This window comes from Salvia hispanica, chromosome 2 (assembly GCF_029641045.1).
Source record: "Salvia hispanica isolate PSC_SH4W2 chromosome 2, Shi_PSC_v1, whole genome shotgun sequence".
Taxonomy (NCBI): Eukaryota; Viridiplantae; Streptophyta; class Magnoliopsida; order Lamiales; family Lamiaceae; genus Salvia; species Salvia hispanica.
This window is the reverse complement of record NC_142693.1, coordinates 61,044,069-61,071,902: the sequence shown is the minus strand read 5'-3', so window position 1 is coordinate 61,071,902 and position 27,834 is coordinate 61,044,069. Positions and strand designations below refer to the sequence as shown.

Here is a 27,834-nt window from a genome sequence, read left to right as displayed (position 1 = left end):
TAATCCACCGGATTTCGATCTAACCCTTCAGATTATTCGGGCCAAAAAGCATTCGAACACAAGCTCATGCAATCAAAATTTCCCCATGTAAATTGATCCTAAATTTTAGATATTTTTCTATATTTAGTTTTAGAATCAGATGTAATATCTTCAAATTTTCATTATTTTCACCAATAAATTTTGGAGATGAGTCTTTCATTTTGATCTACCATAATAGTATAAACAAAAATATATTAAAATTAGAGCTATCAATTTGAACGGAAGCTTGTATTCGAGTCATTATTTTGACATTATTCATAATCATTGTTATAACGATATTACTCCTCCGTCTTATAAAAATATGTGCACTTTTCATTTTCGTCTGTCCCATAAAAATATTGACATTTCCATTTATGAAAAGTTGTCCCCAAATCATTACACATATACATCAATTTATTTAGGACTTACATCATGGCTCACCATTACAACCCTTTAAACACTAATAATATAAGAGTCCCATTATCCACTAACAATACTTTAACTATCATTTTCTCTCTCTTTGACTTTATCAATTTTATATTAATTTCATATCATTTCAAATATTCAAATTTTTATGAAACCGAGGGAGTAGAATTTTGATGGTTAATTAATATCAATTTTATCTTATTGACTGTGAGGAAGCCATAAGAAGTTGAGGAGGGATATTCACTGAATAAATATATATAGATGAATTTCATACTCCCTCCGTCCCATAAAAGTTGAGACAAAACTTTTGGGCACGGAGATTAAGAATTTATATTAAATAAATAGGAGAGATGAAAAAAGTAGGAAAATAAGAGAGAGTAAAGTAAATGATGGAATAAAGTAATACTGATTAGATGTTTTGTCTTTTGTTAAAAAAGGAAATGACTCAACTTTGTTGGGACGGACTAAAAAGGAATACGACTCAACTTTTATGGGACGGAGGGAGTATATGTTATATATATACATGTACATGAGGAAAAATAAGGTGGGGTATTTGCACCTTTAGCAATGAGCTAGCTCTGTCCCTGCTAGCGATTACGGATGATAGAATGTTGGGATGATGGAAAAGTGGATTGAGGTAAAACATTGAAGTTGGTAGTGTAGAATCATGTATATAGATCTAAAATGGAGATTGGAGAAAGACTAGTAAAATCTGACATCGAAATTCAAAAATACAATAAAAACAAAAAAAAAATAGTATTTTCAATTAAAAATTATAACCTGTTGGGTCAACCCGTTTAATAGCCAACCCTAATGGGTTAAGTCGTTTAATCCGTTTCTGTATTTCGAGTGATGAAATTAAAGCCGTAACCTGCTAATTTTATCGGGCCATTCGGACCGACCCACATATTTCAAATTAGATTGATATCCCTATATATATTATGTTTATCCTTTTTATCTATTAAATAATAAGAATAATAAAGTGTCTGATATAATATCCTAGTGTTTTATAGTAGTATGAAACTATTAATTTTGAAAAAGTTTATTTGGTCAACATTAACAACAAGTACACTTTGTATTTTTTTTTTCATTTGTGTATATAATATTAAAGCCATGTACTAGTAATCCACAAAACTGTATAAAGTCTTGATTCTCTATAGCTCTTTGTGCTTTCTGTCAAAAATATATCATATATTGAGTTCCTCGTACTTCTATTATAAAAGGCCTTGGTAGCCAAATCTTGCTCATTTTACTCTCTTAAAAAATATCTTAAAATTTTAAATTCATATAATTATTTTTTAAAATAAAAAAATATACCAAATTAAAGATAATATTATAAAGATTCTCATAATTGAATGCATATATTTGAATAAAAAAATTTTGATGTTAAATTTCAACCTAACTACGTGAAATGCGAATCTAATACGTGCTCGATTATAATATTGAAATAATTGTGTTGACATACTCTAGTATTTGTGTTGATATTTTGTTTATACTATGTTGACATTACGAGAATCACAAAAAGTACCATATAAGGAATAACATTGATACCCTTTTATATTAAAATAATATTTTTTAAATTGATACTAACATCATTTTAAGCCATTATATCTTTAAAATCTTATTGCCTAAATTTGGTAGTACTAGTATTTATAAAATAAGGCCTAGTTAGCAATTGATTGCAACGTTGTAGGGTCATATAATCATATTAAAATGATAACACTCTAAAGCATACAACCAAAACCAATCAAGAATCATAAGATCTTAAAATAATTACACAAGTATAAAGCTCTCGAATTTCAATTGATAGGGAATAAAATATCAACAAATGAATAAAATCGTCAACATGTTAGAAACTACTAGTAATTTTTATGATTCTCGTGTAGCTAACATAATGATATAAGTATATCAACACACAACGTATGCAAAAAAAAATCAACACAACGGATTTTTGAATGGAATACTTGATTATTTGACATGTGTGACACATGACATAATAAAAGACTATTTTCATTCTCGAAAGCAATGTCATCACTCTGGAATGTGTGATCTGGCCTCGTGTGTTCGTTGAGGGTGATGCATGAAATTCATGCAAAATTTTTTAGACGTAAGGGGGAGATTTTCGATTGAGGCGGCGTAATCTGTAGAACTTTGTACCAAGTTAGACATGATCAATATATACGCTTCAACTTGACGGGGAATGTTATAAACTAGTAGTATCTAATATTAGTAGGATATAAAACAAAGTAGTAGTAGAAGAAATGGAACATTCAAACCACCTCTGGTTTGAACCTCCACTCCCTAAGCTTCCAAGGGGCATTAAAGGGATGGTACACAATTGCTTGGACAGTGAGAGTATTAGTAGCAGCTGCCCCAACTTCTTTCACAGCAGCGTAAAAAACGACAGCTGAAAGATGGGCTTCGACATGACAGCCTTGACAACTTCCACAAGCTCGAAAGCTTTGCTTTTCTGCAATTTAAACATCAATTTTTCAATCATAAACAAAACCCAATATTTGATCTCAATCATTAAATATTACTAGCATATATGTATAGCATACCATGTCAACATTGATTTCATTAATCGCAAGGTTTGCTCGCTCATACAAATAATCACGACGAGATTCAGTGATAGGAAGGTGGATGAAATCCCAGCCCACATCTAGCCAACGAGGAAGCTTCACATCCACATCAAAACCCTAAAATATCATACCAATTACTCAAAACTATGCAACTCCAAATTAAATACTATTGCAATTAGAATGATAATATTTGGATTGGATGGACTTACACCGCTATTGCGGACTTGATTGATGTATTCAACAACTGGCCCCTTGTCGAATGGAAGACTTCTTTTCATCTCCTCTTTCATATCATAATCTTCATCACTGTCGCAGTAATCTCTCATAAGATCGAAATCTTCATCTTCGAAGATCATCTTATTTTTGAAACGACGCAGTAGATCACTGAAATCTGTGAATTCCGATACCATCCGCGATTCCTTCGCCTTTGTCTTTGCCATCGCGGCATTGATTTCCTGAATCTCATTACCTCTTTTTCGTTTGCCACACGAATCCAAATCGGATGCTGTTTCTCCAATCGACAAATTAGGCGATTGCACGGAAGTTGTTTCTCCAATCGAGAAAGTAGGGTTTCCCACGAGAGCCATCGAAGATAAATATACACTCCTCTGACCTCTCTCGCGCTACATATATATATATAGCGACAAAAAAATAATGAGAGAATTCGGAATAAGGGATCAATTCCGCTGACCTTTCGAAATGAGGGATTAATTTCGCTGGCCTTTTGTAATTTGGGATCGTGGCATGCGTATTTTTCAGAATAAGGGATTTCTAATTTTTTCAATTTTTTCTATTCTATTTTAATATTATTTCCCTCCAATCATTTATCAATTGCCTAAATCACCCCTCTCAAATATTTTACTCCTAATTTCTACAAAATCACCGACACAGTTTCCTGTCATTTACAAACACGGCCAGCAAAATAAATGCTCAGCTGGAAACGAATCCTTGGCTGGATCACCTTCCTCATCCTCTTCACCCTCCCCATCTCCATCCCCTCCCCCTCCGCCCTCGACCGCCGCGACTCCCCTGCCGACACCACCTGATACAACTCCACCCACGACTGATGTAACCACCCAAAACCAGACTACCACTCATCGCTCCAACCGCTCCACTCGCACACCATCATACTTGAAGGATTATGTTTGAAGTAGTTTCTGTCAATTATGCATATTAGTGGGTAGTTCTCTTGTTTAGTAGTAGTTGGTAGTTTCCCAGTACGTTTCTATAAATTAGTTTATGTAACTTTAATAGAGGACATCAGAAAACTTTCCAATCAAGTGCATATTCCTTTCCTTTAGCTTTCTTCCAAACTTTGATTATTACGGTGCTCAGCAATTGGAGTAAGTAGTTGCTCAAAATACTACTTTTGCTTATAACACCACCCACCTCGGCGCCGCCACCTACACCTGCACCATCTAGGCCGTCAACTGCCAGATGAGGACGTGATAAGGGAGATGGAGCGGACGGAGAGGGGGGTGATTAAGGTCGGTGATTTTGTAGAAATTAGGAGTAAAATATTTGAGAGGGGTGATTTAGGTCATCGATAAATGATCGGAGGGAAATAATATTAAAATAGAATAGAAAAAAGAGAAAAAATTAGAAATTCCTTATTCTGAAAAATACGCATGTCACGATCCCAAATTACGAAAGGCCAGCGAAATTAATCCTTCATTTCGAAAGGTCAGCGGAATTGATCCCTTATTCCGAATTCTCTCAATGGGCTGAATGATTGGGCCACCGACTCCCTTAAATCAACAAATACCAAATTCAAATTATATTAATTTCATATATCAAGCTTATATTACTCCAATGCTTTTCTGAAATAATATAAATATCTAGTGATGTGAATAGGACTAACCCGTTTAGGTTTCAGGCTCACTTTCTATTTGTTGTGTGTGCAATTAACTGATTGGAAGAAACGATCCGGGAGTGGATTATTGTTGTAACCCTGCCTGCTCTACACTTTGTTTTGCAATATTTGTGCTCGATGGTAATGGAGATCCTTGGGGGTTTGGTTTCAACATGGGCAAGACATGTAAGAGGCAAAGGTAACTGAACCCTGTCCTATTCAATTTTTTTTTTTTTTTTTTTTTGCATCAGACTCATGGTCTCAATGCAGTGACTTTGATTGCAGCTAGGAGTTTACCATATGACCTGACATGCACATAATTTGATGACTAAGAGGGTGCTTGACTAAGCTTATTTTAGACAGCTTATATAAGATTGTTTGTACAATTGAACTTATTAGAATAAGTTAACTTGCTAATACATTATAATGAACTCATTCAATGTTATAGTCAAGTACGTAAATGACAATACCGATGGACATAACGGAGTTCCCATAAATTAATGAGGAATTTCAATACAAATACACGGGTTTTATCTACTTCACCAATATTGTCTCAAAAATAACAAAATATGAAATCACCAAAACCCAAGTAGAATGCACCCAAGATGCAAGTAGAATGCACACAAGATGCAAAAAACACAACGCATCATGTATAAATAAGTTATATATAGAAGAGGTTGTGGAGGAGTCAGGAAGAAGATTATGAGCACATAACCAATACAATTCTCAGGATGAGCTCAAATACTGATAATAAGTAGAATTGTTCAAACATTAAATATGTTACGTAGATGGAAAACATAAACAGAGTAGTAGAAGTAGCAAGAACTTGTTAAAACATGACTATATAACATAGTAGAAGAACTGGAGCAATCAAACCTTGAGCTATGGTTTAACCCTCCACTCCTTAAGCTCCCAAGGGGCATAAAAGGGATCATGGACAATTGCTTGAATAGTGATAGCATCAGTAGTATCTTCTTCAGCTGCCACAACTTTTTTCACAGCCAGAGTCAAAAGCATCAGAGATTCGGCGGACCGCGTCATTACAGCATTGACAATTTTCACAAGCTCAAAAGTTTTGCTTTTCTGCATAATTTGAACATTAATGTTTCAATCATATATAAACAAAACCCAATATTTGATCTCAATCATCATTAAATACTAGTACTAGCATACCATGTCAATATTGATTTCATCAATTGCAAGCTTTGTTCGCTCACACACATAATCATGATGTTCAGGATCACACAGAGGAAGGTGGATGAAAAACCAGCCCAGATCCAGCCAACGAGGGAGCTTCACATCCACATCAAAACCCTAGCATTTCACAACAATCAATTTCAGTCAAAACTAAATTAAAAGAAATTAATATATTTGGATTGGATGGACTTACACCGCTATTGCGGACTTGGCTGATGTATTTGAGAACGGGCCCCTTGTCGAAGGGAACACTTTGTTTCTTCTCCTCTAATACGTCATCATCATCAAAATCACTGTCGCAATAATCTCTCAAAAAATCGAAATCTTCCTTTTCGAAGATCATCTTACTTTTGAAAAAACGCACTAGGTCACCGAAATCTGTGAATTCCGATACCTGCCGCGATTCCTTTGCCTTTGCCTCTTTTGCTATGGCGCCATCGGTTTCCTGAATCTCATTACCTCTTTTTCGTTTGCCACACAAATCCAAATCGGATGCTGTTTCCCCAATCGACAAATTAGGCGATTGCACGGAAGTTGTTTCTCCAATCGGGGAATTAGGGTTTCCCATCGAAGATAATACGATTTCAAGACACCTCTCTGTTTCCCTCTCGTGTTTATATAATATATCCTCTCCTCTAAATAAATAGTACTGGAGAATTTAAAAAGAAAAAAAGTTGGGCTGAATGATGGGCCACCGACTCCCTTAAATTAACAAATACTCCCTCCGTCCCAGAGAAGTTGGCATATTTTGAAAATGGCACGGGAATTTAGGAGATTTTGTTTTGTGTGTTAAATGGAGAGAGAAAATATAATTTGTATATTCATGTGAGATAGAATTTTTTTCGAAAAGGAAAATGTGACATCTTTTATGGGACAAACTAAAAAGGAAAGTGTGCCAACTTCTCTGGGACGGAGGAAATACCAAATTCGAATTATATTAATTTCATATATCAAATCAAGCTATTCAAAACCATCAACTTATAATATTACTCCTACTATGTGATTTTCTGAAATCATATAAATATCTAGTGATGTGAATAGGACTAACCTTTTTAGGTTTGGCCGTGCGCGGATTATTCAAGTTATGAATTTTCTGGGTTAGCTCTATTCCATCAGATTTCGGTCTAACCCTTCGGGTTATGCAGGCAAAAAAGCTTTTCAATATAAACTCATGCAATCAGAATTTTCCTTAATAAATTAATCCTAAATTTTAGATATTTTTCTATACTTTTAATCCTAAATCAGATATTTTAAAATCACATAATATTTTTAAATTTTCATGACTTTTATTAATAATAGTTGGAGATGAGTCTTTCATTTTGATGCACTATAATACAAACAAAGATATATTAAAATTAAAACAATCAATTTAAAATAAAACTGGTGTTCATCTCATTAAAATATATCTTGATTGCCAGTGATCAAAGGCCAAGCTAGAAAATTATGTTGAGAGGAATGTTTAACAGGGATGTTTAGGAGGGATGCTTAGTGAATAAATTTACATAGATGAGAGGAATGTTTAAGAGGGATGTTTAGGAGGGATGCTTAGTGAATAAATTTACGTAGATGAACTTTATTACATACTATGTTATATAAATATACATGAGGAAAATTGAGGTGATACATTTGCCCCTTCTAGCAATGAGCTAGCTCCGCCCCTGCGGCAATGACGGATAATGAATGAAAAAGTGGATCGAGGTGAAACATAGAAGTTGATAGTATGGAACCATGTAAAAAGGTGTGAAATAAAAATTGGAGAAAGTATGACACATGAAATCAAAAAAATACAAGAAAAACTCTAAAAAATTAGTATTTTCAATTAAAATTACAACCCGTTGGGCCAACCCTAATGGGCTAAGCCGTTTAGCCCCTTTTTTATATTCGGGTTGAGAAATTAAACTAATAACCTGCTATTTTATCGGGCTATTCCAACCAATTTACGAATTTCGGATTAGGTTGACATCCCTAATAAAATATTATGTTTATCCTTTTTATCTATTAATAATCAAGTGTCTGATAATATAATATACTGGTGATATATACTTTATAGTATGAAATAATTAATTGAAAAAGTTTGTAGGGCCAACAATAATAATAAGAGCAGTTTGTATTTTTTTTCATTTGTGTATAAACTCTCGATCCTCTAGCTCTTTGTTTTTTCTGTCACGGATACATTGACTTCCTTGTACTTGTATTGTAAAAGACCTTCATAGCCAAATCTTGTTCCTTTCACTCTCTTAAAAAATATCTTCAAACTTTAAATTTATTTAATTAATATTTTAATTTAATTATTTTTTACAAAATAGATACTAAATTAAAAATAATATTATAAGGATTCTCAATATAAAATGCATATATTTGGATGATAATTGTAATGATATACTCTAGTTATTGTGTTGATATTTTGTTTATACTATTAACAATATGAGAATCACAAAAGTACCATGTATAAGGAATAACATTGATAACTTTTAATCTTCCGTCCCATTTAAATAAGGATATTATAACGTTGATAACCTTTTATATTAAAATAATCCCCCCGTGCCATTTAAATAAGAATATTTTCCATTTGAGAAAGTCTCCTAAAAATACCCACTTCTATTTTTGGTAACTTCCTTCTCTCTAATAGAGTGAGCTTCATTCTCCACTAACAAAATTATAATTACCTTAGTCTTTTTATCTTTCTCTTACTTTACCAATTTTGTATTAATTTTCATGCCGTCCCAAATATCCATATTTTTTGGAAAGGATGGAACAATATTTTTAAATTAAGTGTACATGACATCATTTTACCCCATTAGATCTTTAAAATCTTAATGCCTAAATTTGGTAGAAGTATTAATCAAATAAGGCCTAGATAGCAATTGATTGCAACTCTATAGAGTCATATTAAAATGCAGATAACACTCTAATGCATATAATCAAAACTAATTAAGGATCATTAGATCTTAAAATAATGGACAAGATTATAGCTCCCGAATTTTTATCAATATTGCACAAAATATGAACAAAGTAATAAATTCGTTAACATGTTAGGAACTACTAGCAATTTTTGTGGTTCTCGTGACGTCAGCATTATGACATAAGTATATCATCACATCAACACTTGCACAAAAAAAATCAACATAATGATGGATTTTTGTGTAAAATACTTGATTATTTGACATGTGTGACACATGGCATAATAAAAGACTCTATTTTCATTCTCCACTTATATAAGCAATGGCAATACTCTGAAATGTGTGATCTGGCCTCGTGTGTCCATTGATGGTGATGCCCGATTGAGGCATAATCTATAAAACTTTGCACCAAGGTGGACATGATCAGTACATCATTATGCTTGTCTCCGTTGATAAAAGTAGTAGTAAAAAACATTATTCACACCATGAGTGCTAATGATGACGACATTCACACCATGAGTGCTAATGATGACGACGACGACGATGATAATAATAATAATAATAATAATAATAATAATAATAATAATAATAATAATAATAATAATAATAATAATAATAATAATAATAATTACTAGAATTGTTGAAACATTAAACATGATACATAGATAGAAAACATAAACAGAGTAGTAGAATTAGCAAGAAGTTGTTAAAACATTACATATCACATAGTAGTAGAAGAAGAATGGAACAATCAAACCTTCGGCTATGGTTTGAACCTCCACTCCTTAAGCTCCGTTGGGGCATTAAAGGGATCGGAGACAATTGCTTGGATAGTGATATTATTATTAGTAGCAGCTTCTTCTGCCTCTACTCTTTTCACAGCCAGCGTCAAAAACATCAGCTCAAAGATGGGCCGCGACTGGACAGCCTTGACAACTTCCACAAGCTCGAAAGTTTTGCTTTTCTGCCATTTAAACATTAATGTTGTTTCAATCATAAACAAAACCCAATAGTTGATCATTCATTAAATACTACTAGTATATGTGTATAGCATATATACCATGTCAACATTGATTTCATCAATCGCAAGCTTTGCTAGCTCATACAATTCATCACGATTTTCGGCCACAGGAAGGTGGATGAAATTCCAGCCCAGCTCCAGCCAACGAGGAAGCTTCACATCCACATCAAAACCCTAATTCATACCAATTACTCAAAACTAAGCAACTCCAAATTAAATACTCACTACAATTAGTATGTTAATATTTGGATTTGATGGACTTACACCGCTATTGCGGACTTGACTGATGTACTTGAGAACGGGCTCGTTGTCGAAGGGGAGACTTCTTTTCATCTCCTCTTTCATATCAGTATCATCGTCACTCTCGCAATAGTCTCTCATAAGATCGAAATCTTCCTTTTCGAAGATCAACTCATCTTTAAAACGGTGCAGCAGCTGATCGAAATCTGTGAATTCCAATACATGCCGCGATTCCTTTGCCTTTGCCTCTTTTGCTATGAGGCCATCGATTTCCTCAATCTCATCACCTCTTTTTCGTTTACCACACAAATCCAAATCGGATGCTGTTTCTCCGATCGATGATTCTACAATCGATAAATTAGGGTCTCCAATCGAGAAATTAGGGGATTGCACAAGATGATTCTACAATCGACAAATTAGGGTTTCCCACGAGAGCCATCGAAGACAATACGCTTTCACGATACCTCTCTGTTTTCATCTCGTGTATAACCCCTCTCTCTCTCTATATATATATATAGGGGTCAAAATATAATGGATTTAATGATCGTGCTTTCTGTCACGGATATATCATATATTGAATTCCTCATACTTCTGTTGTAAAAGGCCTTGATAGCCAAATCTTGCTCATTTTACTCTCTTAAAAAAATATCTTAAAACTTTATATTCATATAATTATCTTTTTTAATAAAATATATATCAAATTAAAGATAATATTATAAGGATTCTTATAATTGAATTGCATATATTTGAATAATAAAATTTGATGTTAAATTTCAACCTAACTATATAAAATGTCAATCTAATACTTGCTTGATTATAGTATTAATATAATTGTGTTGACATACTCCAGTATTTGTGTTGATATTTTTTTTGTTTATATGTTGACATTACGAGAATCACAAAAAGTACCATATTAGGAATAACATTGATATCATTTTATAATAAAAATAATATTTTTTAAATTAATACCGACATCATTTTAAGCCATTATATCTTTAAAATCTTATTGCCTAAATTTGGTAGTACTAGTATTTATAAAATAAGGACTAGTTAGCAATTGATTGCAACGTTGTAGGGTCATATAATTATATTAAAATGATAACACTCTAAAGCATATAACCAAAACCAATCAAGAATCATAAGTTCTTAAAACAATTACACAAGTATAAAGCTCTCGAATTTCAATTGATAGTGCATAAAACATCAACAAAGAAATAAAATCAACATGTTAGAAACTACTAGTAATTTTTATGATTCTCGTGTTACCAATATAATGATATAAGTATATCAACACACAAAGCATGCACAAAAAAAATCAACACAATGCATTTTTGGATGGAATACTTGATTATTTGACATGTGTAACGTAATAAAAGAGACTATTTTCATTCTCAACTAATAGAAAGCAATGTCATCACTCTGGAATGTGTGATCTGGTCTCGTGTGTTTGTTGATGGTGATGCATGAAATTCATGCAAAATATTTGAGACCTAAGGGGGAGATTTTCGATTGAGGCACAATCAGTAGAACTTTGTACCAAGTTAGGCATGCTAGTATCTAATATTAATAGGATATAAAACAAAGTAGTAGTAGAAGAAATGGAACATTCAAACCACCTCTGGTTTGAACCTCCACTCCCTAAGCTTCCAAGGGGCATTAAAGGGATGGTACACAATTGCTTGGACAGTGAGAGTATTAGTAGCAGCTGCCCCAACTTCTTTCACAGCAGCGTAAAAAACGACAGCTGAAAGATGGGCTTCGACATGGCAGCCTTGACAACTTCCACAAGCTCGGACGCTTTGCTTTTCTGCAATTTAAACAGTATTAACAATATGAATCTTTGGCTTGCAGGTGGGCTGATTGGAATGGAATATACAGAGAGGACATTACAAAATTCATGAAGGTGCTGCAAGTGGAGAAATTCTCAAGTAGAGGAATAGTTTCCTATATTTCATTAATTACTATATTAAAGTAATGAAAAATATGTGCAATGTGTGAACTTTCAATATATTGACCGAGGACAAATAGTTTCATATATTTCTTTATTTTTAATATTTGAACTCATTTTTAATTTGTATACTTGTTAATACTAATCTTACTATTGAGATTTAAAATTTGCGTTTTAAAATGGTTTTTCTGTTTTAGTACAATTTATAAAATGTTAACCCGATCTGTTAGATCGATTCAATGGTTTGAAAAACGAGAGTATGAATAGTGGCTAGGTAAATTCATGTATTTTTTTTTTAAATAACTCAACTTTGTTGGGACAAATAGTAATTATCAAATAAGGACTCTCTAAGGTCATGTTAAAATATAAATAGCATTGTACTCACTTCATCACAATAAGAGTCACATTTTGCCATTTTGGTCTGTCCCACAATTAGGGATACGCTTTATTTTTACTATAAATGGTAAATAGGTCTCACATTCCACTAACTTTTCCAACTCACTATTCTTACATTTCTAAAATCTGTTCCCCAATAAGAGTGACTTTTATTGTGGGACGGAGGGAGTTGTAGCAACCCAAAGAAATGACCTTAATCGGAAATTGATTTTCCAATTAGGAAACCGGAGAATAAAGACTCTTGTCGAATAATTTGATATTGAAAATAGTAGTAATGAATAATATGATTAAAATGTTATGAGAGTGGAGATTTTGAAATAGTACATGACTTATAAAGAATGGAAATGATATTAGAAACTAGTATAAATTATCTGTAAGATGTTTTCGCATATTAATTCGAAATCGAGAAGGAAATAAATTGAAATATTAAAGTATATGATTAGAAAGTGATTAAATGAAAATTAAGTGTTGGAAAATAATATAAGGTTGGAAATGGAGAGTTTAGAAGAAATTATATTAAGAGCGTCTCCAATGGCGGACGTCCCGGTAGGATGTCGTCGACGTCCGACCGGACGTCCGCCGTAGTGGCGTCGAAGGACGCCCACGCCCGTCCCATAAGCCCGTCGGATTGGGCTCGCCTGTCCTCCCCACGGGCGAGCAAACGTCCGCCGTAGTGGCGACACTCGGACGTCCCGGTCGGACGTCCGATTTATATATATATATATATATATATATATATATATATATAGGGTTTTGATCTATAAAGACCAGATTTAAATACAGAAATGCAGAACACGGTCATACGTAAGACATTTTTAGGTCATAGTTAGTTTATTTTTAGGTCATGCTAACAAAGCATGACCTAAAATGATCTTAACATGACATAAACCCAAATCTTATAATATGACCTAAAACTACTTAATTATGACCTTCCGTGTTTTGGGTTAATTATTGACCATTAGATCATCTAATCCTAGGGCCAAGATTTGGGCTGCATTTCTGGATTTAAACACATACTTGTTTTGATCATCTCCCTATATATATATATATATAAACTCTATAAATAGGGCTCGTTGAACTTCATTTCATTCACACCACTTGTGTTGACAAGTTTCTCTCTCTAAATCTACAAATTTCATTTCTACTACAATGGAGTACAATAGGAACTCCCCCACCACGAGCGGAGGAAACACACCCACGATTCCCACCGGAACGGAGGGAAACTTTGCGGGGATGAATCCCCAGATGGCAGGGATGAATCCCCAAATGGCGAGGATGACTCCCCAAATGTTCTAGCAGCGGGGATGGGCGGTATGCCGGCAAATATGGCGGGGGTGGGTGGGATGATGCCCGAGGCAGTGGGGATGGGCGGTACGCCGTCAAATATGGCGGGGGTGGGTGGGATGATGCCCGGGGCAGTGGGGATTGGCGGTACGCCGCCAAATATGGCGGTGGGTGGGTCGATGCAGCACAGGAGCCCGATGACGCCTAGGGAATCTGTCTATCGCCCATATATAGATTTGTTGGCCGATGATTCACCTAGTACTGTTCCGGAGACTCAGTACGCCGACATCGAGACTTTCTCCTTTGAGCAGTTGGGGCAGGAGTTGGGGCTATCGCCGATATGTGAGACTCCCGATGAGGCGGAGCCTGCTGCAAGGGCTAGGAGCAAAGGCAAGGGTAAGGCCAGGGGCGGGGGTAGGGGCAAGGGAAAAGTTCCGAGCTCTTCCTCGCACACGGGGGCAGAGGAGGAGGAGGATGAGCGGGAGAAGAGGACGATCTGGACCGTTTGGGAAAATGTCGCGCTTGCGAAGGCCTGGATCGGTGTAGTAGAGGATCCCTATGTCGGGCCGAACCAGTATGTTGACCGATTGTGGCTTCGCATTAGTGAGGCCTACCTCATATGCAAACCGTCTGGGGCGAAGCCTCGCACTACCGAGCAATGTCGGAAACAGTGGCTTCGGTTGAGGCCTAAGCTCAGTCGTTTTGCCGCCCTCTACCAAAACAACATGCGCATGGCAACCAGCGGCATGTCTGAGGATGATGTAAGGAAACGAGCCTTGGCGCAGTACCCCGACAAAGATTTGAAGATCAAAGATTTTGACCAATGGGAGGCCTTTCTCGTGGTCAGGGATTCGCAAAAGCTTTTTGTGGGTGTCGACTCGGGCTGGAAGCTGACGAAGATCAATTCTTCCGGTGAGTATAGCAGCAGTGCTGGTTCGCACAAGGTCCCCGAAGCCGAGGAAGTGGCCCCACTACCACGATCAGACTCTCGCCGTCGTCGTCGCTCGATGGGGCAAAAGGCTGCGTAGCGGATGGCGAGGGGAAGCGGCAGCGGCAGCGGGTCCTACGAGGTCGAATCGGAGGCCCCAGAAGGCGAAGATAACGACCGTCTCGCCCACGCGCAGCTAACAAAGACCCTGATGCAGAGTACGAGTAAGTGGTTTAGCACACACGATCATGTGTACAAAAGGCTGTGCAAGGGTGTGGTCGATGCATGTCGGCGCGATTTAGGAATGCCACCCATTAATGATTATGGCGTCGAGATTGGGGCGGGGACGTCGGAGGCGGCAGCGGCACGGGTGATGGGGATGAGGACGAGGAGGAGTGAGAGCCGAGGGTTGTATTTCTCGACTTTTTATGATTATGTAATTTTTATGTATTATGTATTTTTTTTTAATTATGTAATTTTTTTTAAGTATTATGTAATTTTTTTAATGAAGTATTCAAATTTTCTCGTATTCTGTGTCGACATTTTAATTCCGTAAATTTAAGTCCGTAAATTGAATAATTGTGAATTTAATTTTATTGCAGGAAGTATTAGTGGGAAGTCCTAGTGCAATGAGAAGTCCTAGTAAAATGGGAAGGACTAGTGATGACATGGCAGGAAGTTTTTGTGGGAATTCCTAGTGGAAGTCCTAGTGGGAAGGGCGCCGCGGAGACCCTCTAAGAAGAAGGGTAAAACATGTATATCATGTTTTCGGTGATTGTTTTGACGACGAAAATGACCAATTAATTAAAATAATAAATGAGGGGTGATGAAATATGGTTTATATATTTTTTTATAAGGAATAAAGTACTATTAGAAGTAAGTATTAGAAGTATAATGTGGTGAGAATGAGAAGAAAATCGGAGTTGAATCAGAAATCAGAAATATAATATGGTAGAAGGGCGAAGGGAAAAATCATCTTTGCACATGAAATAAAATAAATTATCTTGTTTAAATCACAGGGAAAGAAATTTTCAGCATCTTTAACATGTTTGGACTTCAATATATGCCTTGAAATTAAAGGAAAATTCTAGATATAGGAAAGGCAAAATGTGTTTAATTGGAATTGTGCCACTTGTGCAATTGATATTAAAGTGATGAGTTGATATTATTTGATATACTTAAAACTTCATCCCCAACCTCATTCTGGGAGAGAAACTCACGGTTCATTGGAGAGAGAAAGGAACCGTGAGGTTCAATTTCTAGCCACGTTCCCGATTTTCATCATACCGATCGTCCGATCGCATAAACCTTAATAAATTGAGTAAGCTCTTTATCCGTACTATTTTTATAGCATGATGGGGTATGTTAGAGTTATAGAATCTGGAAATTTCAACCTTCATAGTACTAAATCTATATCATGTGATTTAATGTTCAATAAATTGTCGAGTACGTAACGTTTTAACGTCGTAAAACATGTCTTGATAGTTTAATTCAAAGTTAAAGTGACATGGTATGAACTTGATATTAGGGTTTATGGTTTTGGTGGTTAGATGTTCATGATAGATGAAATAAATGATTTAAGAGTTGATTTAAACATGAATTGGGATAGAGTTAATTTAAGATAAAACCTTGAGGAGAATAAAACTCCCTGTTCTGCCGTCTCCTATTTTGGATTATTAAGCATGTTTAGAAAGGTGAAAACTTTGGTTTAACAATTTTTAAAACAACTTTGATGAGTCTAGTAATGCCTTGAATATTTTGGAGAATTTTGGAATTCACTTATTACATCAATAAATTGTTATAAAAATACATCTATAACTGTCATAATCTTCGTAACACAACCAATTTTTTTTCTGTGTTTTATCTGAATTATTCAGAGTGCTTGAACTAGAGGTAAATTTGATGAAGCAATTTCTAAAGTGACTATAAGGTGTCTAGACACTGTCTGAAATTTATGAAGAATTTACAAGTACTTTTAGTATTTATAATAATTGATTTGATAGTGTTGCCAGAAACTGTTCGGTTTTGGTAGTTTGGGGAAAACTGTTGATATGTCTCAAATCATCGGGAATTTTCAAGTGAATCCTATTGCATTGTAAACTAGACTTCCGAGGATATTTGAAAATACTAGGTTACACCTCTAAAGCCTTTTGAATGAATATATAACGTTAATGAGAAATCATTCCAACGCAATTGTTATATTAGAAGTTAATTGGTGAATCATGGAATTATTCTACATCTAGGATATTAGATGAGGATAAAGAGAAGAGTTTACCTTATCGTACTATTATTTCTCGATAAATTAATGTGTGTCATAATGATATGAGGTAGTTACACCCAAATGTTAGCAAAGGAAAGGAAAATGGATGGGCGAAAGAAGAATGTCGAATGGAAAGGTTTGGAAAATAAACGTCATCCAAGTAGCATGCTCCGCACTTAAATGGTCTAATTCTCTTGTGTGCTTTAATGTGATTATTTTGTGACCTATTGTCTTGATAGATTATTATTAAGTATGTGCTAAAAGACTTATGAAGTAAAATATGAAAATAAGATTAATTGTTGAATAATTTGGTAATGAGCTATGAAAAGAGGAGAATGCAATTGTGACTATAAATATGACATGATAAGGGTGGAAATGGATTTTAAAGTGAATATGATATACTCCCTCCGTCCCACAAAGATAGTCCCACTTTGATCCGGCACGGGTTTTAAGAAATGTAATGAAAAGTGAGTTGAAAAAGTTGATAGGATGTGGGTCCTACTTTTAAAATATTAGTTTTATAATAAAATGTGAGTAAGAATGAGTTGGTGGAATATGCGGTTCACTACCAAAAATAGTAAAAGTGAAATGGGACAAACTTTGTGGGACGGACGGAAATGGAAAAATGGGACAATCTTTGTGGGACGGAGGGAGTGTTATTGTAACGCCCCACTTTTTCAAACCCTAATTTTCGGGTTATAAAATGTTTGCATTAAATGCCTTAAATGCTATGATATGTGGATTATTTGATGAGTGATTAATTGCATAGTGTCTTTGTGACCTAGTTGCGTATGAGAATGGAGATTGAGTTGAATAGTCAACTTGTTGAAATGTTGACGTGGCTATTGAATAGTCAAAGATGGAAAAAATATGACGTGGCCGTTGAAAGGTCAATGCGTTGAGAAAAAGAGAGGAAATAAGGAAATGATTGATTGGGTGTGAATTTTTGATGCGGAGAAATAATATTGTGGGTGAATTATTTTCCTAAGGGATGAGTGAGAATTGAATAGGAGCATTTTTTTAAAATATGTGGAAATTTTCGGCTATCATATATTGGAGAAGAAATAATATTATTCTTGGATTTAATTATTTGTTTGGGATAATTATCCAAATTAAATCCAAAGTCCAAATACTCTATAATTCCTACATGGAATTTTCGAACCACCACTATAATTTTTCCCATGAGATTTTCGAAAATCTCATTTATTGGAGAAGAGGGAATTATTTATTTATTTGATCCCTTATTTATTCTCTTCCATGAATAAATATAAATATGCTAGAATATCCTACCATATCTTGTCATATCTAAGAAAATATTGCATATCCTAATTAAATTAGGATTTGAAATTCAACTCCCTTGAAGATTTGGAAAAGTCACGCCTAGTTCCTATTAAATTGGGGAGTTTAATTATTATTTTTCTTGCTCCGTGATATATTATTCTACTCCGTGAAATATTTGAATTTAAATTATAGGCTAATTAAATAGTCTATAATTTTCGAAATCCCCATGTTTCTCAACCAAGTTAACGCCAATCTCCTCAAATCTCTCCATATCTTCTCAAATCTCTAATTTATTTAATTATGGGATATTATTATTTGTGACTCTATAAATAGGAGAGAAACCCTAACCCTAGAGATCACAAAACCGGCGCCCACTCTCCCCAATATTTTCGAAAATTCTCTCCCCACTCTCTCCATATTTTCTTCAAGTTTTCTTCAATATTTCTTCATCAATTGAGAAGAATTCAAGTGAAATTCAAGAGATTATTGAAGAATCAAGACTAATTCCTTATTTCTACCGTTCGTTCTTTTGGAAAGGTACTTTAATTATTGATCTCCTCTTCTTCTACCGATCAATCGGTGTTCTTGTTTCCACATGCATATAGATTGAGTGAAGGGGGAATAAATTGATGAATTTTGGGATATATGTGTGCAAGTGTGTGTGTGCGAGACCGTGTGTTTGTGTGTGTGCACGCCTCGGTCGGCGTGCACATGTGTTGTGATCGTGTGCGTGTGTTGTGTGTGTGGAACACTCATGCGTGACACGATTTAATGATGATTTGGAGTTGTTATTTGAATAAAAATGATATGCTAATCATACCTTGATTTTGATTGGTGATTATGAAAATAATCGATGGGAAAAAGGGAAATATGGGAGACATGCATGATTTGAAATCAATGATTGAAACTGATTTATAATACGCCTAATTTAAAGGTGATACTTCGTGCTCTCAGCGTGATAAGCGAGGAGAAGAGAATACTATCAAGCTAAACCGACGAGGTGGGCTTTCTTTTAAAATAAGGACATTGTCCTAAAATGATATTGATGAGAATGAAAGATGTGTTATCATGCCTTGATTTGTTTTGTCGTGCCTATCCCTCGTGGCTATGCCACTATTGATTTAATCGAATTCGGATCCTTGTAGAGCCGCAAACTCTACTTGGGTTAGTGTACACCAATGTTAGACCGAGAGTCAGCGTACGGGTTGGCCGGTCTAGTGACCTGGATTGCGGCCGCATTCCTTGTCATGTAGAATGAGGATATGGTAAACGTCTATGAGAAAAAATGGTTGCGCGACCGTGATATTTGAGAAAGAAGATATTTTGGTGCCTCGGGTCTTTCTAAAGTTAAAACCCCGATGGACACTTGAAAATGGCATGATGATAATAACTATAATTGTGATAAAACTGTTTTCGGCAATGAGCCCATTGAGTATGTTTATCGTACTCAGCCCTGCATGTGTTTTCCTTATGTGCAGGTTGAGTGGTGACGAGCGGGCGACGGTGTTGAGTAGAGAATAATAAAATGATCGGTTGGTACTTAAGGTGTCGTTGTGTCCTCATACATAGCCTCACTTCTTTCTTGGTCGCTTCCGCTATTGATTATGAAAACTGTGATCTTTTGTTGGGATAAATACTTCTATTCTTTCTTTTCGTGGGTATATTTTGGGATATGAACAGTTAGAGATATTATTTTGAAAACTTTGTTAAGCTTTTATTTTAAATAAATCTTTTGTTGGATTCCTTTGCTAAGGCATGATTCTTACTCTACTTAGTTGTTCCTTAAATGCTTTGGTCAAATCATTTTTAAATGAAACCCTAGCCTATGATCTTTGATGCATTTAAGTCTACCTAGTTAGCGAACGCCGCATTTATTATATCCTAAATGGGCGGGTCGTTACAATTATATATGCTGATGAGGTGTATACATCTGATCTGTCTATGATGACATCTGATCTATCTGTGATATGTCTGATATGTCTGTGATAATGTCTGATCTGTTTGAGATATGTCTGATCTCTCTATGATGATGTGTTACGTTTGAGATTGTCGGAAATAAAGTATGCTTGACTATGTCTGCGCCCCGTGCTTGAGTGTATTCTGTGGGTACAATTGGCATGCCATAGGACAACAGCGCTGCATCATCTCGGATTACTCATCTTCTGGATAACCGAAGCGATGATCGTTCTGATCTGTTTGATATCTGATTATCTGTCTGCACTCGAAATGGGTGGTCTGTGCGGAGTCCTCTCGAGGACAAAATCCGCGTCTGCATCTGATTCTGATATTCTGATTCTGTCTCTGATCTGGTCCGTGTACCCTAGTATGTCACTGAGCACTTAATGAGGCTATATGTGTTTGATTATGTGAAAATTTTGGTTAGTGTGTGCATAATAATTGGTGATATGCATTTTACTTTGTACTCTATCCTATTGATTTACAAAGTGATATATGATTATAAATCTGGTAAATCCATGAGATAGAGGATGATGGCTGTTGATATGTTGGATTGATATTACTCATTGTTGGTTTCTAGGCATGTGATGGTTCATGGTTATAGGGGAGATGTTGCCTAAATTATGTTTGAAATTAATAAAATAATAATAATATGATAGAGGTGGTAATATTTTGTAAATAAAACAATAATAAGAATTGTTAGACTTTTTATGTTGTATGATTATTACTTGAAGAGAATATTGGTTAAATTGTTGAGTGTGCTATATGTTAATTAGCATTGGAGAGTACCAGTCGATGTTTGTTCATGTCTGTCTCAGCGATGCATCCTTGGTTGGTCACTGAGCTCTGTTACCGTTAGTTCTTTCGAATGGTTAATTGTGGCATGTTAGCACTAAATAATACTAAGCTACTTTCGCTATAATTGTAAATATCAATTATTGATTTAAAGATTTTTTTTTAATAATTCAAAAATTAAAAATTTTAAATTGCCTTACTTTATGGTACCGGAATTGTGACATCACCTACTCGGCCGGCGGACGATTGAGTAGGGGAGGTGTTACAGGAGTAGTATATATCCAAACCCAATCAAGGACATTAGATCTTAAAATGAGCGGACAAGATTAAAGCTTTCAGATTTCAATTAATATTGTATAGAATATCAATAAATAAGTAAAATAGTCTACATGTTTGAAACTACAAGTAATTTTTGTATTTCTCGTGGTGCCAACATAGTATATTAACAACATTAAGACAATAACATAGGTATATCAACACAATTATATTGATATACTGTACAAGTGCCAAAAAAAAATCAACACAATATATGATCGGTGGGCGGTTGGTGGATTATTGTTATAACTCCACCTCTGGTTTAAACCTCCATTCCTTAAGCTCCCAAGGGGCACTAATGGGATGGAAGACAATTGCTTGGATTGTGATAGTATTATTAGCATCAGCTGCCCCAACTTCTTTCACAGCAAGAGTCAAAAACGACAGATCAAAGATGGGCTTCGATATGACAGCCTTGACAACTTCCACAAGCTCGAAAGTTATGGTTTTCTGCAATTTAAACATTAATGCTTCAATCATAAATAAAGAAAACACAATATTTGATCATCATTATATGTATAGCATAGCATACCATGTCAACATTGATTTCATCAATCGCAAGGTTTGCTCGCGCATACAAATAATCACGACGAGATTCAGTGACAGGACGGGGGATGAAATTCCAGCCCACATCAAGCCAACGAGGAAGCTTCACATCCACATCAAATCCCTAAAATATCATACTACCAATTACTCAAAAACTATGCAACTCAAATCAAATACAGAGTATAATTAGAATGATAATATATGGATTTGATGGACTTACACCGCTATTGCGGACTTGACTGATGTATTTGAGAACGGCCCCCTTGTCGAAGGGAAGACTTCTTTTCATCTCCTCTACCACATCATAATCTTCATCACTGTCGTGTCGCAGTAATCTCCCATAAGATCGAAATCTTCCTTTTCGAAGATCATCTGTTTTTTGAAACGACGCAATAGACCATTGAAATCTGTGAATTCCGATACCTGCCGCGATTCCTTTTCCATGGAAGCATCGATTTCCTGAATCTCATTACCTCTTTTTCGTTTACCACACAAATCCAAGTCAGATGCTGTTTCTTCAATAGAGAAATTAGGGTTTCCCACGACAACCATCGAATACAATACGATTTCACGTTTCCTCTCGTGTATATACACTTCTCTCTATATATATATATGGGGATTTGTTGGCCCCCACTAATCGATTTTTTCCTTTTGCCAGCCGCTCTTTTCAATCTGTTGTTACATAATTATTTTGCCAGCCGCTCTTTTCTCTAGCTATTTGTGCTTTCTGGCAAGTATATCTTGTCTCTTTATGTGTGTTGTTTTTAATGTATATTGTATAAGACCTTGAGAGCCAAATAATCTTGTTCAATTTTCGCTTTTAAAAAATCTCAAAATTTTAAATCTATATAATTATTTAAATTTGATTATTTTTTCCAATGCATGTATCAAATTAGAAGTAATAAAGTAGTATTATAAAGATTCTCCTAATTTGAATTTTCTTATATTTCTATATCGGTCCAATTATACAATGTCAATATAATTGTATTAATATATTTCATATAATTGTGTTGATATTTTAATATATTATATTGATATCACGAGAATAACGAAAAATGTTATTTATAACAAATAAAATTGATATCCTTTTATAAGGAAATAATCTTTTCTAATAAGCACGTGATAGACCATTAGATCTTTAAAATTTCATTGCTAGTATGCCTACCGTCCCAACGAAGTGAGCAAAACTTTTAGATTAATTGAAAATAAAGTAAAATATGAGAAATAAATAAAGTATGCGAGATATGATAGTAAAGCATGTGATGGAATAAAATAGGAGTATAAGTTATTTCAGGATCCATTTTTTAGTCAAAAAAGGATAGTAATTAGCATTGTAGTGTATAAACAAAACCAATTAAGTACCATTAGATCATGAGGGGACAAGATTAAAACTTCCGTATTTTAATTAATAGTGCAAAGAGTGTCAATAAATAAGTATAACCGTCTAAAAATGATACTCCCTCCGTTCTCTCATAGTTAAGGCGGAACTTTTCGGCTCGGAGTTTAAGAAATGAATGTTGAATGTATTAAATAAATAGATAAAAAAAGTAACAAAGAGAAAAAGATAGAGAGAATAAAGTAAAAAGTGAATAAAGTAAGAGAGAGTAAAGTAAGAAAGAAGAAAAAGTTACTATATATGGAAATGATTCAACTATGAGGGAACTTCCCGAATGAACGGAGGGAATAGAAACTACTAGAAATTTAGTTCTCATAGCAACAACATGGTATATTAAAAATATTAACACAATGATCATAAGAATATCAATATAATTATATTGTACAAGTTAAAAAATGTAACACAAAAATATGATCAGGGAGTGGATTACTGTTATAGCCCCACCTCTGGTTTGAACCTCCACTCCTTAAGCTCCCAAGGGGCATCAATGGGATGGTAGACAATTGCTTGGATAGTGATACTATTAGTTGCAGCTGCCCCAACTTCTTTCACAACCAGCGTCAAAAACGACAGATCAAAGATGGGCTTCGACATGACAGCCTTGACAACTTCCACAAGCTCGAACGCTTTGCTTTTCTGAAATTTAAACATTAATGTTTCAATCATAAACAAAAACACAATATTTGATCAATCATTAAATAGTACTAGCATATATGTATAGCATACCATGTCAACATTGATTTCATCCATCGCAAGGTTTGCTCGCTCGTACACATAATCACGACGATGAGGATCACACAGAGGAAGGTGGATGAAATTCCAGCCCACATCAAGCCAACGAGGAAGCTTCACATCCACATCAAAACCCTAAAATATCATACCAATTACTTAAAACTATGCAACTCCAAATTAATTCAAATTAGTATATAATGATGATATTTGGAGTCGATGGACTTACACCGCTGTTGCGGACTTGACTGATGTATTTGAGAACGGGCTCGTTGTCGAAGGGAAGACTTCTCTTCATCTCCTCTACCACATCATAATCTTCATCACTGTCGCAATAATCTCTCATGAGATCGAAGTCTTCATTTTCGAAGATCATCTTATTTTTGAAACGACGCAGTAGATCATCGAAATCTGTGAATTCCGATACCTGCCGCGATTCCTTTGTCTTTGCCTCTTTTGCCATGGCGGCATCGCTTTCCTGAATCTCATTACCTCTTTTTCGTTTACCACATAAATCCAAATCGGATGCTGTTTCCCCAATCGACAAATTAGGCGATTGCACGGAAGTTGTTTCTCCAATCGGGAAATTAGGGTTTGTCATTCGAAGATATTACGATTTTACGATATCTCTCGATTTTCCTCTCGTGTATATACTCCTCTCTCGATATATATAAACAATGGGCTGAATGATGGGCCACCGTTCTATTAAATACTACTACCTCCGTCTTTGAGAAATAAAAATCCTTGACAAAACGGATTTTATTGCACAATTGATAAAATAAGAGAGAAGAAATTGGTAAAATAAGAAAGAATGAGTGAAAAATCAGGAAAAAGTAGATTGAATAGAATAAGTGGATTGTGGGGTCCTCTTCCTGAAATAAATTTTTTTTAAAATTTCTATTTTTAAAAGATGGTCCAAAATGAAAATAATTTCTATTTTTAAGATATGGAGGTAACAAATACGGAGTATATCAATTTCATTTATCAAGAATTTCAAAACAATCAAATTATATTAGTATGTGATTTTCTGAAAAAATCACAATCTACCATATGAACATCTATCTTTGAATTCCAATACAAGGCACGATTCATTTGCCTTTGCCATGGGACAACCACCATAATCGACTTTTCCTCTCCCAATACTATTTTATCGATATCTGATAGAATGATTTGCAAATAAAGTTACTATTGTAAATTGATCAATAATAAAATGCGATATCTTTTTTTAAAAAAAATCACACAAGCATATATGCATGTAAATTAGCAAATAGCAACAAGACTAAAATATGATAAAGTTAGTGAGATATATACGGTACATCCGTACATTATAACGTATGCCTCTGCGACACTTATAATAAGCATAATCAAATCACAAGATCGACTAAATTTTTATAAAAAGGGCAAAAACATGATTGTGGATATATATAGTATCAATCTCTCGATATGTACTTCGATCGTAGAACCAATCACCAACGGCTTCTCCTCTACATCACACATATATATGTCACACCAAGTAATTATTACTAGTATATAAGAAGATTGATCTTACCAAAATACTATATACTCTTATAAAGTATAATATTCTTACTTGTACGAAGTAATGGTGAGCATGTCCAATATCTTCCCATTATATGTGTATGAACATAGCACGAATCCACAAATACCCCTCTTACTCAAAGAGTTATCGAGTTTCATTAATGTCTCTTTAAAAATATGTCCAAAATCTAGAAATATGAATGCCAATGATGAGAAATTAACATTTGATTTCACAATTTGAAAATGGAAAACAAATTAGTTGAAGCTACCTTTTAAGATTCCTATTTCGGTAGCATTGCACTGCGTCAAGTTGCTTAAGCAATCCCAATCCAGACCAGGCATTGTTAATTTGAGATTGTGTTTAATCTGCAAAATGTTAAATTGGATATAGAAAAATAAGTATGGATAACCCTCTCCCTTATAAAGTCTTTTAAGGGATGAGTGGTTTATTTTTAATATTTTTCATGAACATGGATGTTACATTTTGTTAAATGATTGGATCATAGATTGATTTGTTAGTCCCCTCAAAATAGAATAAAACAGTAGGTTAAACTCAATACAAGAATTTTTTTTAAAAAAATTACATTCTACAAAGGTAAATTTATTTCAAAAACATAACTTTGTATTAAGGAATTAGTCTATTCTTTAAATCTATCATGCTTTCTCTGAAAATGAGTTAGGTAGTTAATGCATCACTTAATGTAAATATGTACTCCTATTTTCATTGAAATTAAAAGTAGCCAATAATTTTTGTAATAGTTCAGTAGTCTTTAGCAATTTCTCTTGCATTGTAAATCTATCTCTGGAGAGAGAATTTTTCTTTTTTATATACTTCATCCGTCCCACTATGCATGATTGATTTTTATTTTTATTTTTCGTTGTTAGAACTTAATATCAGATTCACTTAGGAGTACTTGATGTATATGACTTATATTATTGTCATGGCAATGTCATTAGCATTTTTAAGAGTTTTATATTCTTATTTATGCTACTTTATAATAATAACATCTTGTAGCTTAATGGTAAATAGAGTCTATCTCATTAATAATCTATTAGTAGCACCAATAGCACTTTTGAATGATACGATAAATATGGAAGAGGAAAAAAATGGTGTATCAATTGTTGTCATGGAACATAATTTCTTATATAAAGATACCTTCGATAAATAAAGAAGTTGCCTTGTGGAATTTTTTTTTAAGAAAAATTGTTATATACATTTGCACTATCTTGCAGTTTTACAACACTCGAACCTCAAAATGCACGGTAGACCAAAAACTTTGTCAACATACATTGACAAATTTCAACTTAGAATATAAACAAATACTAACATATTGACTTATAGAAAACGATTAGAAATGTACCGAAAATATTTTGTTTTTAGACATTTACTAATCTTGATATAAAAATAGATGCCAATAGATTTGTGAACGAACACCTATATCTTTTAATGCGTGAAGCTAAGGCAATATGGAATCAAGAAGACGTTCTTACTTAGAAGTATTATATACTCCACAATTCGTCATCATCATCTATTATTATCGCAATCATTCACTAGATAAGTGTCGATGACTCGATCGATGTACTTATTTCTTTTTCTTCAAAAAATCAATCCCAATTACCTATTCTTTTTTTTTTTTCTTTTGGAGTCACGAAATAATTATATAAGCTTACTTACTTTGAGCCAGGCGCATTTATTGAGAATATTAATTTTATTCCCATTCACGTACAATATATAGCTAAAATTTGTTAGTTACTAGTATTAATTTATTATCTAGACACGATTCGGCAATCGTTCGTATAATTCTTTTTAATTACTATTATACTTAAAAATTTATTTATATTTTAATATAATTTCGTGTTAAATAAGAAAAAGTATTTCACTTACCGAGGTAGTATTATGAAATTGCTCATTTTATCTTTTTCTAAATATTAATTTCGCTGATGTATTTGTAAATTTTAGGTTGGTCAGTGGTGAGGCTGCACAGAAATTGCAGTATGGTGTGGCAGTAGTGGAAGTGGCGGCGGTCACGGATCATATGGAGACGCCACTCCCAATATCTACAGTGGGACCCGCTAACCTACTTTCCAATTGAAATTCTCAAAATAAATGTACTCCCTCGAAATTTTGTAAATAAATTACCCACTAAATCCCGATCATTAAACTCTTATTTCTACCGGTTATAAGAAAATATCTGCGCCTGAAAATCTGCCGCCTATTTTCACTTTCA

At 34.5% G+C, this 27,834-nt stretch overlaps 2 protein-coding genes and 1 pseudogene across 3 annotated transcripts; all 3 read right to left on the bottom strand.

The window, feature by feature from the left end:
• Positions 1-2,367: 2,367 nt before the first annotated feature.
• LOC148932836 (uncharacterized) lies at positions 2,368-4,007 on the bottom strand (annotated as a pseudogene). Its single transcript, XR_016135841.1, has 3 exons — positions 3,236-4,007; positions 3,006-3,143; positions 2,368-2,914 (listed from the first exon to the last, which is right to left on the bottom strand). The product of XR_016135841.1 is annotated as an uncharacterized LOC148932836 (transcript).
• A 1,582-nt stretch (positions 4,008-5,589) lies between these two features.
• On the bottom strand, positions 5,590-6,701 carry LOC125223754 (uncharacterized). Its single transcript, XM_048127079.2, has 3 exons — positions 6,269-6,701; positions 6,052-6,192; positions 5,590-5,961 (listed from the first exon to the last, which is right to left on the bottom strand). The coding sequence occupies exons 1-3, from the start codon at positions 6,641-6,643 to the stop codon at positions 5,761-5,763; spliced, it is 717 nt and encodes a 238-aa protein (XP_047983036.1). The 5' UTR covers positions 6,644-6,701; the 3' UTR covers positions 5,590-5,760.
• A 2,940-nt stretch (positions 6,702-9,641) lies between these two features.
• On the bottom strand, positions 9,642-10,682 carry LOC125223909 (uncharacterized). The gene is made up of 3 exons (XM_048127253.2): positions 10,261-10,682; positions 10,036-10,170; positions 9,642-9,939 (listed from the first exon to the last, which is right to left on the bottom strand). Exons 1-3 carry the CDS (start codon positions 10,375-10,377, stop codon positions 9,739-9,741), a joined length of 453 nt encoding a protein of 150 aa, XP_047983210.1. The 5' UTR covers positions 10,378-10,682; the 3' UTR covers positions 9,642-9,738.
• Positions 10,683-27,834: the final 17,152 nt, after the last annotated feature.

What these genes read in the sequence shown, in the direction of transcription:
- LOC125223754 (XM_048127079.2), bottom strand. Translation starts at nt 6,643, where the DNA reads ATGGGAAACCCTAATTCCCCGATTGGAGAAACAACTTCCGTGCAATCG. An exon ending in GCCAAGTCCGCAATAGCGGT is followed by an intron (nt 6,193 to 6,268) that starts GTAAGTCCATCC and finishes GTGAAATGCTAG; the next exon opens with GGTTTTGATGTGGATGTGAA. An exon ending in ATGAAATCAATATTGACATG is followed by an intron (nt 5,962 to 6,051) that starts GTATGCTAGTAC and finishes CAAATTATGCAG; the next exon opens with AAAAGCAAAACTTTTGAGCT.
- LOC125223909 (XM_048127253.2), bottom strand. Translation starts at nt 10,377, where the DNA reads ATGAGAGACTATTGCGAGAGTGACGATGATACTGATATGAAAGAGGAG. An exon ending in GTCAAGTCCGCAATAGCGGT is followed by an intron (nt 10,171 to 10,260) that starts GTAAGTCCATCA and finishes GGTATGAATTAG; the next exon opens with GGTTTTGATGTGGATGTGAA. An exon ending in ATGAAATCAATGTTGACATG is followed by an intron (nt 9,940 to 10,035) that starts GTATATATGCTA and finishes TTTAAATGGCAG; the next exon opens with AAAAGCAAAACTTTCGAGCT.